The sequence below is a fragment of the Bos javanicus genome, chromosome 7, assembly GCF_032452875.1.
Source record: "Bos javanicus breed banteng chromosome 7, ARS-OSU_banteng_1.0, whole genome shotgun sequence".
Taxonomy (NCBI): domain Eukaryota; kingdom Metazoa; phylum Chordata; class Mammalia; order Artiodactyla; family Bovidae; genus Bos; species Bos javanicus.
The window spans coordinates 12848391-12860959 of record NC_083874.1 but is presented as its reverse complement, the minus strand read 5'-3'; the positions used below and the strand labels follow the sequence as shown (position 1 = coordinate 12860959).

The window sequence follows — 12569 nt, the reverse complement described above, 5'->3', positions numbered from 1 at the left end:
CCCTTGTGATGGACGGTAAAGAATCTCCCTGCAATTCAGGAAACCTGGGTTTGATCCTGGGGTCAGGAGGCTCCCTGGAGAAGGAAATGGCCACCCACTCTAGTATTCTTGCCTGGAGAATCCCAAGGACAGAGAAGCCTGGAGGACTACAGTCCATGGGGTCTCAGTCAGACACGACAAACAACAATCTTTCCCACTCGAACCCTTGGCAACTACTAATCTGTTTTCCACCTCTATAATTTTGTTATTTTGAGAATGTTATATAAGTACATGTAACCTTTGAGGATTGGCTCCTTTCATTCAGCATAATATCCTTGAAATGTGCAGACTCTTTTAACGGTCACTTAACCTTCATAATTTCTCTACAATGCATAATTCTCCTCATTTACAGATAAAGAAGTGGAGATAGGCAGACAAGTTAAGTAACGTGCCCCTGGTCACATGACTGGTGAGGGGCTGAGAGAATTTACTATAGAACCAATAGAATTTACTATTAAAAATTTTTTTTAATTTACCATTTTTAAGTGTTTATTCACAATATTGTACAGTCATCACCACCATGCATTTCCAGAAAATTTGCAGCATCCCAAACAGAAACTCCAAACCCATTAAACATTAAATCCCTTTAACCCCCATGCCCAGCCCTGGTAACCTCTATTCTCTCTTCTGCCTCTGTGAATTTACTTAATCTAGGTAACTTTATGTGAGGGGGATCATACAGTATTTGTCTTTTCATGTGTGATTTATTTCACTTAGCATAATGTTTTTAAGATTCATCCATGTTGTAGAAGTATAACAAGTTCATTCCTTTTATCAGTTCAGTTCAGTTCAGTCGCTCAGTTGTGTCCGACTCTGCAACTCCATGGACTGCAGCATGCCAGGCCCCCCTGTCCATCACCAACTCCCAGAGCTTTTTCAAACTCATGTCCATCGATTCGGTGATGCCATCAGCCATCTCATCCTCTGTCGTCCCCTTCCCCTCCCACCTTCAGTCTTTCCCAGCATCAGGGTATTTTCCAGTGAGTCAGTTCTTTGTATCAGATGGCCAAAGTATTGGAGCTTCAGCTTCAGTATCAGTCCTTCCAATGAATATTCAGGACTGATTTCCTTTAGGATGGACTGGATCTCCTTTCAGTCCAAGGAACTCACAAGAGTTTTCTCCAACACCACAGCTGAAAAACATCAATTCTTTGGTGCTCAGCTTTCTTTATAGTCCAACTCGCACATCCATACATGACCACTGGAAAAACTATAGCTTTGACTAGACAGACCTTTGTTGGCAAAATAATGTCTCTGCTTTTTAACATGCTATCTAGGTTGGTCATAGCTTTCCTTCCAAGGAGCAAGCGTCTTTTAATTTCATGGCTGCAGTCACCATCTGCAGTGATTTTGGAGCCCAAAACAATCAAGTCTGTCACTGTTTCCATTGTTTCCCCATTTATTTGCCATGAAGTGATGGGACTGGATGCCATGATCTTAGTTATCTAAATGTTGAGTTTTAAGCCAGCTTTTTCATTCTCTTCTTTCACTTTCATCAAGAGGCTCTTTAGTTCTTAGCTTTCTTCCATAAGGGTGGTGTCATCTGCATATCTGAGGTTATTGATATTTCTCCCAGCAGTCTTGATTCCAGCTTGTGCTTCATCCAGCCCAGCATTTCACATGATAAATTCTGCATTTAAGTTAAATAAGCAGGGTGACGATATACAGCCTTGATGTACTCCTTTTCCTATTTGGAACCAATCTGTTATTCCATGTCCTGTTCTAACTGTTGCTTCTTGACCTGCATACAGATTTCTCAGAAGGCAGGTAAGGTGGTCTGGTACTCCCATCTCTTTAAGAATTTTCCACAATTTGTTGTGATCCACACAGTCAAAGGCTTTGGCATAGTCAATAAAGGAGAAGTAGATGTTTTTCTGAAACTTTCTTGCCTTTTCAACGATCCAACAGATGTTGGCAATTTGATCTTTGCTTCCTCTGCCTTTTCTAAATCCAGCTTGAATATCTGGAAGTTCACGGTTCACATACTGCTGAAGCCTGGCTTGGAGAATTTTGAGCATTACTTTACTAGTGTGTGAGATGAGTGCAATTGTGTGGTAGTTTAAGCATTCTTTGGCATTGCCTTTCTTTGGGATTGGAATGAAAACTGACCTTTTCCATTCCTGTGACCACTGCTGACCAAATTTGCTGGCATATTGAGTGCAGTACTATAACAGTGTCATCTTTTAGGATTTGAAATAGCTCAACTGGAATTCCATCACTTCCACTAGCTTTGTTCATAATGATTCTTCCTAAGGCCCACTTGCCTTCACATTTCAGGATGTCTGGCTCTAGGTGAGTGATCACACCATCGTGGTTATCTGGGTCATGATGATCTTTTTTGTACAGTTCTTCTATGTATTCTTGCCACCTCTTCTTAATATCTTCTGCTTATTTTAGGTCCATACCATTTCTGTCCTTTATTGTGCCCATCTTTGCATAAATGTTCCCTTGGTACCTCTAAATTTCTTGAAGAGATCTCCAGTGTTTCCCATTCTATTGTTTCCCTCTATCTCTTTGCATTGATCACTGAGGAAGGCTTTCTTATCTCATTGTGCTATTCTTTGGAACTTTGCATTCATATGGGTATATCTTTCCTTTTCTCCTTTGCCTTTGACTTCTCTTCTTTCCTCAGCTATTTGTAAGGCCTCCTCAGACAACCATTTTGCCTTTTTGCATTTCTTTTTCTTGGGGATGGTCTTGATCACTGCCTCTTGTACAATGTCATGAACCTCCATCCATAGTTCTTCAGGAACTCTGTCTATCAGATCTAATCCCTTGAATCTATTTGTCACTTCCACTGTATAATCATAAGGGATTTGATTTAGGTTATACTTGAATGGTCTAGTGGTTTTTCCCTACCTTCTTAAATTTAAGTCTGAATTTGGCAATAAAGTGTTCATGATCTGAGCCACATCAGCTCCTGGTCTTGTTTTTGCTGACTAGATAGAGCTTCTCCATCTTTGGCTGCAAAGGATATAATCAATCTGATTTCGGTATTGACCATCTAGTGATGTCCATGTGTAGAATCATCTCTTATGTTGTTGGAAGAGGGTGTTTGCTATGACCAGTGCATTCTCTTGACAAAGCTCTGTTAGCCTTTGCCCTGCTTCATTTTGTACTTCAAGGCCAAATTTGCCTGTTACTCCAGGTATCTCTTGACTTCCTAAATTCCTTTTATAGCTGAATACTATTCCATTGTATATACCACGTTTTCTTTATCCATTTATCTGTTAATGGATACTTAGGTCTCTTCCACTTTTTGGCTACTGTAAATGCTGCGGCTGTGAACAGTTGTTCTCAAGTCTCCAAGTCCCTGTTTTCAGTTCTTTGGGTGTACATACCTAGGAGTGAATTAACTTTATGAGGAACCACCAAACTGTTCTCTATAGCAACGCCACCAGCTTTTCCACCAACAATGCATAAGGATTCAATTTCTCCATATCCTCACCAACAGTATCTTTTTTTAACACGGCATGGCTTGCCGAACCTTAGTTCCCTAACCAGGAATTGAACCTGGGCCTTCAGCAGTGAAAGACTAGGTGGAGTCCTAACCACTGGACTGCCAGGGAATTCCCAAAATTTCTTTTTCTTTCTTTTTTAAAAAAATAATAGTCATCCTAAGGAATGTGCACCCTACTGCATTTAACAGCATTTTGCTTTGCCCCTTATTTAGCCTCTGTCTCTGGTCCTACGATGGCCTGCCAGCTAGGAATCTTTGCTTCCTCAGATCTGGGCCCTCCATTTCTGTCCCTGGAAGTTATCTTAGATCTCAGCCCAGGTCTGACTCAGGAGTGGTCTTTTTCCTTCCCCTGCTGCAGCAGGAGTCCCTCTTCTGATGCCTTTCACCCTCAACTTCACCATCACCAACCTAACCTTCGAGGAGGACCTGCAGCGCCCTGGCTCCTGGAAATTCAACGCCACCAAGTTGATCCTGAAGGGTCTGGTGAGAGCCCTGCCCATCAATGCCAGCCTCACCCACTAACACTAGTCCCACCCACTTTGCCCCAGCTCCGCCCACTAGTGCCAGCCCCACCCACCCAACCTATTAGTCCACCTATATCCCAGCTCCTCCTGGCCTCTCTCAGCGGTTCCTTCTCAACTCCCTTCTCCTTTTTAATAGCTCAAACACATGTTCAAGAATAGCAGCAGTCTGGGATCCCTCTATTCGGGCTGCAGACTAGCCTTGCTCAGGTAAGACCCTCCCCAACAACACAGCCAACAGGTTAATGGGACCATAATCTACCAGCTCCCTGACTTCACTCACGCTTAGAATGACTACTGTTCATGGATACTAAGTATTAATAACAACAATAACACCAGCAACTAACAAGTGCTAAGACCAAGGCAGTGTGCTGCTACTTTATATTTAATCATCAGTCTTCTCCCTACACTCAGGAAGCAAGAACAAAAGGAGAAACTGAGGCTCAGAGGGATTAAGTCATTTGTGAAGGTCACACAGAACAACCCCAGCATTTCAGGTTTAGAGCCAAGCTCCTAGCCCTTAAACAGCACTGCCTCCACTGCCTGCATTACGTCCTTGCAAGGTGTGTGCTCAGTCCCTCAGTCGTGTCTGACCCTCTGTGACCCCATGGACTATAGCCTGCCAGGCTCTCTGTCCATGGGATTTTTCAGGCAAGAATATTGGAGGGGTTGCCACTTTCTACTCCAGGGGATCTTCCCCACCCAGGGATTGAACCTGCACCTCTTATGTCTACTGCACTGGCAGGAGACATAATAAAAAACCTTCTTTATCACTAATGTCACCTGAGAAGCCCGGTATATATTATATTATATACGGTGTAGGTATAGTAATTACATGTGCGTGTGTGTGTGCTAAGTCACTTCAGTTGTCTCTGACTCTTTGCAACCCCATAGACTGTAGCCCACCAGGCTCCTCTGTCCATGGGATTCTCCAGGCAAGAATACTGGAGTGGGTTGACATGCCCTTCTCCAGGGAATAATTACCTATAGGAATGTGATATTAAGATTTATACAGTTTTCACACAACAGTAGGATACAAATTCTATTCAAATTCCCATAGACTATATACTGGGAGACACTGGAACATATCCAGGGACATAAAACAAGGTGCAAAAATTTCATAACCTAAAGGTATTGAAATCATACAGAGTCTGTTCTCTTATCACTGTGGAATTATGTTAGAAATCAATATCCAAAGATATTTGAAAATAACCCAAATATTTTCAAGTGCAATGTGACATTTACCAAGAGAGATCTTTGACTTAGCCATTGAAAGTCTCAGTAAAATTAGAAGACTGAAAAAACACAGAGGGTGATCCCAGCAGCTTTCTTGTTAATTCAGGCTTCTGAGGTTTCTGCCTTAGGGGTGGCAAAGAGAGGGAAGGCAGGATGGACAGATGGAGAGCTAGTTGGACCAACTATATGGAGGTTTTTACACAGGCCTGAGAAGGATGGCGCAGCCACCAGAGTGGACGCCATCTGCATGCATCGCCCTGACCCCAAAGGCCCTGGATTGGACAGAGAGCAGCTGTACTGGGAGTTGAGCCACCTGACCCATGGTGTCACCCTGCTGGGTCCCTACACCCTGGACAAGGACAGTCTCTACGTCAATGGTGAGCCGCTCAGACTTGAGATCACACTCCCTGTCTTGCCCTTAGAGGCTTGGCTGTGTGCTCTGGGTGTGTTGATTCAGATCTTGGCTTCATGGTTTCTTCTTTTTTAAAAAGAAAATATGTTTATCTATTGCCTATGCTGGGTCTTTGCTCTGTGGGCTTTCTCAAGTTGAGTTGAGCGGGGGCTACTCTCTAGTTGAGGCTTCTCGTTGCAGTGGCTTCTCTTGTTGTAGAGCACAGGCTCTAGGGCACACGGGCTTCAGTAGTTGCGGCACTTGAGCTCAATAGTAGTGGCTCCCGGGCTTTAGAGCACAGGCTCAATAGCTGTGGCACACAGGTTTAGTTGCTCCAAAACATGTGGGATCTTCCTGGACCTGGGGTCGAACCCATGTCCCCTGCACTGGCAGGTGGATTCTGTATCACTGAGACACCAGGGAAGCCCCTCATGGTTTTTTTAATCTTGAATCCACCCTCAAGGCCTTCTCTCCTGATGAGAGGATGCTGATGGGGAATCCTTGATGGCCTCTACCCCCTGAAACCCCTTTTATTGCACCAGAGTATCCTTGACTCATATTGGGTCCCCACATCTCCCTTAACCCTGATGCACTAACTGCCCCTCCCCACCGTTCACCATACCATGAGCTACACTCAGGACCTCCTCCTGGTTCCTTGCGGGGCTCACTGCAGACCGCGTGCCCTGGGCTCATGGCATACATTTTAGATCACCTGTCCTCCTACCCGGTATGGGGAGGGTTTGAGCTTGTCTCAAACCAGCCTGCACCTTTGGTTTGTTCCCTCGTTCACAGCATTTCTGGAGAAACATTGAGAGATCAGACACTCAGAGAGGGTGAGGGGGAGAGATGGCAGAGGGATAAACAACAGATGACCTGATTCAGAGAGTCCCCCCAGGACTGTCCTGCTGATCCAATGGTTAAGACTTCACCTTCTAATGCAGGGGGTGAGGGTTCGGCCCCTGGTCAGGGAGCTAAGATCCTGCATGCCTTGTGGCCAAAAAGCCAAAACATAAGACAGAAACAATATTGTAACAAATTCAATAAAAGACTTTAAAAGTGGTCCACATTTTTTTAAAATCTATTTAAAAATCTCTCTGTTTTCATTGCATTCTCTAAGGTTTGTCTATACGGTCTGCACTTTGAGGGTGCCCCATGAACACTACTTAAATAAATCGCTGTTATAGTGACTCAGTCCCTAAGTCATGTCCACCTGTTTTGCAACCCCATGGACTGTAGCCTTCCAGGCTCCTCTGTCCATGGGATTTCCCAAGCAAGAATACTGGAATGGGTTGCCATTTTCTTCTCCAGGGGATCCTCCTGACCCAGGGATTGAACCTGTGTCTCCTGCTTGGCAGGCAGATTCTTTACCAGTGGGTATTAAATAAATTAAATCTATTAAATAAATAGATTCATAGAAACTCAAATTCTTGCCCCAGATTCTTGCCACTCCCACCCCACCATCCTTATACCTTGATCTTTTGTCTCCTTCTCTTTCTGCAGGCTATACCCATCAGGCCCTGAACTCCACCCCCAGCAGTGAGTAGTAATTTGTGGGCCCTAATGTCCCATTGCTTTGGGGCCCATCCTTCCTCCCTGTTATCCTTAGTCCATGTACCCAGAGGTGGAAGGAACCAGAAAATCTCTGGACTTTCCCTACTTTCATTCTCCAGCTGGGAAAAGACAAGCCCGGTACAGCCCTTAGGCTGAACAGGAAAAGGATCTTAAGGTTCCATGATGGGCCCTCCTTGATTAGAGAAGCCCTCTCTACTGCTATATTTGCCTTGCTGTGTTTTCTTCTCAGTTGCCACGACCTCTACCATCTTCCCAGCGACTTCTATGGCCCCCATCTCAGTATCTACAGGTAGGAGCTTCCTCTCTGCACTTTTTTCCTGCAAAGATCTTGGCCACTTGGTCATTGGAGATCATCATACTCATTCATTCATTCATTCATTTGATAAGTATTTATTTAGCACTTACTATGTAAAAGGCCCCGGTGATACAGCAGCAAAGAGAATAGAAAGGGCTAGTCTTAGATGGCCTTCCAACATGAAAGACAGAGACTAAAGATGTGAATGTGCAAGTAAATATTGAATTATAATTAGCATTATCATGGGTGAGATTTGGTGGTGAGAAGAGTTGGTTCTTTCAGGGAATTTAGTTTTTATTTCCAGAAAAGAAAGGAATAGCATGAGCTACAAGTATAGCTGTCTCACAGGTCCTGGTCAGGGACTTAGGCAGACTCTGGCTCGATCAGAGGCCAGCTTCCCATTCCTGGCCTCCAACTGGCCCAGAGTAGATTTCAATACCACCCATTGACCCGACTGAGAGTCTGAGATATCATTATCTCTGGCTTGCTTGAATCTCTAGATACTCATCAGCTAGGGCATCCGAAGGAGTTCTCACCACTGACCACTCAGGCCAGAATGAGTGGTCACTACAGGTGGGACTTGCCAGTGGTCCTAAGTGGAGGGGTTAGGAGCACAGATTCCTGGACCACACAGCTGAATTCATTCTATGCTCTGCCATTTATAGATTAAATGGCTTGGGGCAAATTACTTAACCTCCCTTGAGTTTTTACATCTGTAAAATGGGGATAAGAATACTATCTCCCTCCAAAGGTTTTGCCTCAAGAAGTAAATGAGTTAAAATGTAAGGAAGGTACTTACAACAGGGTCTTACCCATAAAAATGCAATGCAAGCATTTCTTCAAACAAAATTTTAAAAACAATAAGTAGATGAATCTCAGAAAAATAATTGTTTCTTTAAAAAAACCTCAAAAAAAAAAAAAAAAAACAGGACATCTGTCTGGAATTTTAGTTAACTGAAGAGTCAGATATGCTTGCATCCTGCCTATGGATATATTGGGTTGGCCCCAAAATTGTTTGGGTTCTTCTGTTATAGCACATGGACAGACCCGAAGGAACTTTTGGGCCAACCCAATATTTACTCTTTAGTGCACTTTTTCACAACTATCCCCAGTGCTTCCAGTGGGGGCGATGTCTGGGATCTCCCTGTGGAAACTACCCATGCTGGAGGAAGACCCTCCCCAATTTTGAGGACATGTACATGGGATGACCCATGCCCCAGCTTATTGAGCATAGGGTAAGCTCAGTGGATATCTCTCGCAAACTCCTACTACAGTAGCCAGCCCTGCCCTGGTGCCATTCACCCTCAACTTCACCATCAATAACTTGCTCTATGTGGAAGACATGCATCGCCCTGGTTCCTGGAAGTTCAACAACACGGAGAGAGTCCTGCAGGACCTGGTGAGAGCCCCGCCCACTTCACTCCTGCCCCGCCCACCAAACACAAGCCCCACCTACCTCACCCTTGCTCCCACGGATGCCAGCCACACCCATATCACATCTGCCCGTCTCCCAACCCTCACACTTCCTATTCTCCCTCTCCCTCCTCTATAGCTCAGACTCTTGTTCAAGAACACCCGTGTGGGCCACCTGTACTCAGGCTGCAGACTGACAGCACTCAGGTGAGACCTTGGCGTTGGCAGCCAGAGCTGCCTCAAGTGCTCCCAGACCCAAGGAGTTTGACCTTCCTCCTTCCTGTCTTCCCTGTATCCTCAGCTGAGGTGGTATTCAGGAGTCACCGACTTAAGGACCAAGGACTTCCCCCAACAGGCCCCAGATTCTGCAGACTATCAGCAGGATTGAGCCCCTAGCCTGGTCATCCTTCTGAATTCCCCCCCTCTCCTCCCCTTGACCAATGAGGGCATTTCCTTTAGGTTTTCAATTCTATCCTGATGATTTCTCTCAAGAGAAACATGCCTTCTTAACCTGCTTTAATCCCAAATTCCAGCTGTTCACCTATCCAGCTCTTCATCTGTCTCCAGTGTGAGCTCTCTTGTCCCCATCCCAGAAAGAAGCAGGCTTCAGATTTGCAATTTAATTGAAATACTTCCTCCCCCCAACACCAACTCTGCTTAAAGTCCCAGGTTGGCTGGAAGTCTGTGCTCTCAGAAAATCTAAGTCTGACTTCTCACCTCTCTACCAGCCTTCCCATTTCCCCTGGCCCCTTCCTGTCCTATCCCCAGAGATCTCGATACCCTCCCTTACTCCTAGAGTTTCCATTTACTGTCAACCTCCTCTCCTGCTGCTCTTCCCAGGCCTGAAAAGAATGGAGCGGCCACTGGAGTGGATGCTGTCTGCACCCACCGCCCTGATCCAGTGGGCCCTGGGCTGGACAGAGAGCAGCTGTATTGGGAGCTGAGTCAACTGACACACGGTGTCACCCAGCTGGGCCCCTACTCCCTGGACCAGGACAGTCTCTACGTCAATGGTGAGGGTCTGCCATCCTTTTTATTTATTTTGTTTCTGCTGGGTTTTGTTGCCGTGCAATCTCTAGTTGCAGTGAGGAGGCTACTCTCTGTTGTGGGGTGTAGGCTTCTCATTGTGCTGGCTTCTCTTGTTGCGGAGCATGGGTTCTAGAGCATGTGGATTTCAGTAGTTGTGGTGCATGGACTTAGTTGCTCCTCAGCATGTGGAATTTTCCTAGACCAGGGATTGAACCCATGACCCCTGCATTGGCAGGCAAATTCTTAACCACTGGACCACCAGGGAAGACCACCTTAATTTTTTTTATGTTTGCATTTCATGAGGCCCCACATTCTCCCTATCCTTTCTTCACTTTGACTCATCTTTCCCCCTCTTCTCCCTTCCTCCCCCTACATGTGTAGGATACAACCACCAAACTCAGCTCACCATGCCTAGCAGTATTAAGAGGCCTCAGAAGTCTCTATAACCCTCTGTCTGAATCCCAGCCCTTGGGAAGAGAAGAGTCCAGGAGCCCATTGCCTCCTCTCCCTACCCCCATTTCCCTCCAACCCTGGGAAAACAGAGACCAATACCCACCAAAGTCCCAGGTGTAGCCCCTTCCTTCCTGGATTCCCCAAGATGATGAGGTCCCCAACCCAAGCACTTGGGATGTTTTCTCCCAGCTTCTGTGATGACAGTGCCTCCATCAGTGGTGAGGGGCTATGTTGGGGGTGGGTCTCTTCATCCCCACTGGGTGGGCTCTGCTGCAGAAGGGTTCTGCACTTCCACTGCGGACTCATGTTTCAAAGTGCTTAGGGCTCACCTTGGTCTTCCCAGGTGGCTCAGTGGTAAAGAATCCATCTGCAATTCAGGAGACTCGGTTTCAATCCCTGGGTCAGGAAGGCCCCCTGGAGGAAGAAATGGCAACCCTCTCCAGTATTCTTGACTGAGAAATCCCACAGACAGAGGAGCCTGGCGGCTACAGTCTATGGGATCACAAAGAGTCCAACATGACTTATCGACTAAACAACAACAGAGCACACCTTTGTCTCTCTGGAGACCGAGGGCAGTAGTAGACTTTGATCCCTTCCCGGTGAGCACACGGTCTTCCTTTTAACGACTCAGAGCCATATTGGTCCAGCTGCCATCTCTCCAATGGCCAAGCTGTCTCTTCATTAAACGTCTCTCCATCCCCTTTCTCATCGTCTCACCCCTTCTTTACAGGTTACTCCCATTGGACCTCAGCCACCACTGCCAACAGTGAGTATTTCTATGTGCCTATAACCACCTCCCTTCCCCTGAAAAACAGGAGTTGTTTAACCAGCCAACCCTTCCCTCCTGTTACAGCCCTCTGGATGGTAGTGGCCCAGAGGACCTGCGTAGCAAACGTGGACTGAATTGCAGGTGGCAAGAGTCACCTCTCCTCCCCTCCCCGATACACACAACTGAGGATGGTGCCCTGACTGCAGGCTACACGGGGCAGAGAAGGACACATTTTTGTTTCTTTGTTTTTACTTTTTTTAACTTTTTATTTTGTATTGTAGTATAGCCGATTAACAATGTTGTGATAGTTTCAGGTGGACAGCAAAGGGACTCAGCCATACACATACATGTATCCATTCTCTCCCAAACTCCCTTCCCATCCAGGCTGCCACATAACATTGAGCAGAGTTCCCTGTGCTATACAAGTAGGTCCTTGTGGGTTATCCATTTTAAATATAGCAGAGTGTACATGGCCATCCCAAACTCCCTGACTATCCCTTCCCCCATCCTTCCCCCTCACCCCTGCAACCATTAAGCTTATCCTCTAAGTCTGTGAGTCTCTTTCTGTTTTGTAAGTTAGTTCATTTGTATCATATCTCTTTAGATTCCACCTGTAATGGATGTCATGATATTTCTCCTTCTCTGTCTGACTTACTTCATTCTGTGTGACAATCTCTAGGCCCATCCATGTTACTGCAAATGGCATTGTTTCACTCTTTTTCATGAATGAGTAATATTCCTATGTGTGTGTGTGTGTGTGTATACACACATCTTCTTTATCCACTGCTAAAAGAGGAAGGAAAGTTATGACCAACCTTGACAGCATATTGAAAAGCAGAGACATTACTTTGTCAACAAAGGTCCATCTAGTCAAGGCTATGGTTTTTCCAGTGGTCATGTATGGATGTAAGAGTGGACTGTGAAGAAGGCTGAGCACCAAATAATTGATGCTTTTGAACTGTGGTGTTGGAGAAGACTCTTGAGAGTCCCTTGGACTGCAAGGAGATCCAACCAGTCCATCCTAAAGGAGATCAGTCCTGGGTGTTCATTGGAAGGACTGATGTTGAAGCTGAAGCTCCAATACTTTGGCCACCTGATGCGAAGAGCTGACTCATTTGAAAAGACCCTGATGCTGGGAAAGATTGAGGGCAGGAGGAGAAGGAGACAACAGAGGATGAGATGGTTGGATGGCATCACTGACTCCATGGACATGGGTTTGGATGGACTCCAGGAGTTGGTGATGGACAGGGAGGCCTGGCGTGCTGCGGTTCATGGGGTCACAAAGAGTTGGACACAACTGAGTGACTGAACTGAACTGAAAAGAAGCACATTTTAATAACTAGAACCACCACCACTGCCACTATTTCTTTACAGATGTACCACTCTCAATT

General features: G+C 45.7%; 1 protein-coding gene across 14 annotated transcripts in view; it reads left to right on the top strand.

Annotated features, from left to right (window-relative positions):
- LOC133250606 (mucin-16-like) overlaps positions 1 to 12569 on the top strand; it is a 122257-nt gene that overhangs the window by 77192 nt on the left and 32496 nt on the right. For 10 of the 14 annotated variants that reach the window (XM_061422031.1, XM_061422029.1, XM_061422028.1 and 7 more), the window contains 8 exons: positions 3858 to 3982; positions 4160 to 4230; positions 5461 to 5633; positions 7148 to 7183; positions 8789 to 8913; positions 9067 to 9134; positions 9768 to 9940; positions 11140 to 11175. In XM_061422031.1, coding sequence (XP_061278015.1) covers positions 3858 to 3982; positions 4160 to 4230; positions 5461 to 5633; positions 7148 to 7183; positions 8789 to 8913; positions 9067 to 9134; positions 9768 to 9940; positions 11140 to 11175 — 807 coding nt within the window. Of the gene's footprint in view, positions 1 to 3857; positions 3983 to 4159; positions 4231 to 5460; positions 5634 to 7147; positions 7184 to 8788; positions 8914 to 9066; positions 9135 to 9767; positions 9941 to 11139; positions 11176 to 12569 lie in introns of those variants that run through there. The other 4 variants (XM_061422034.1, XM_061422033.1, XM_061422025.1 and 1 more) reach the window with 3 other exon arrangements.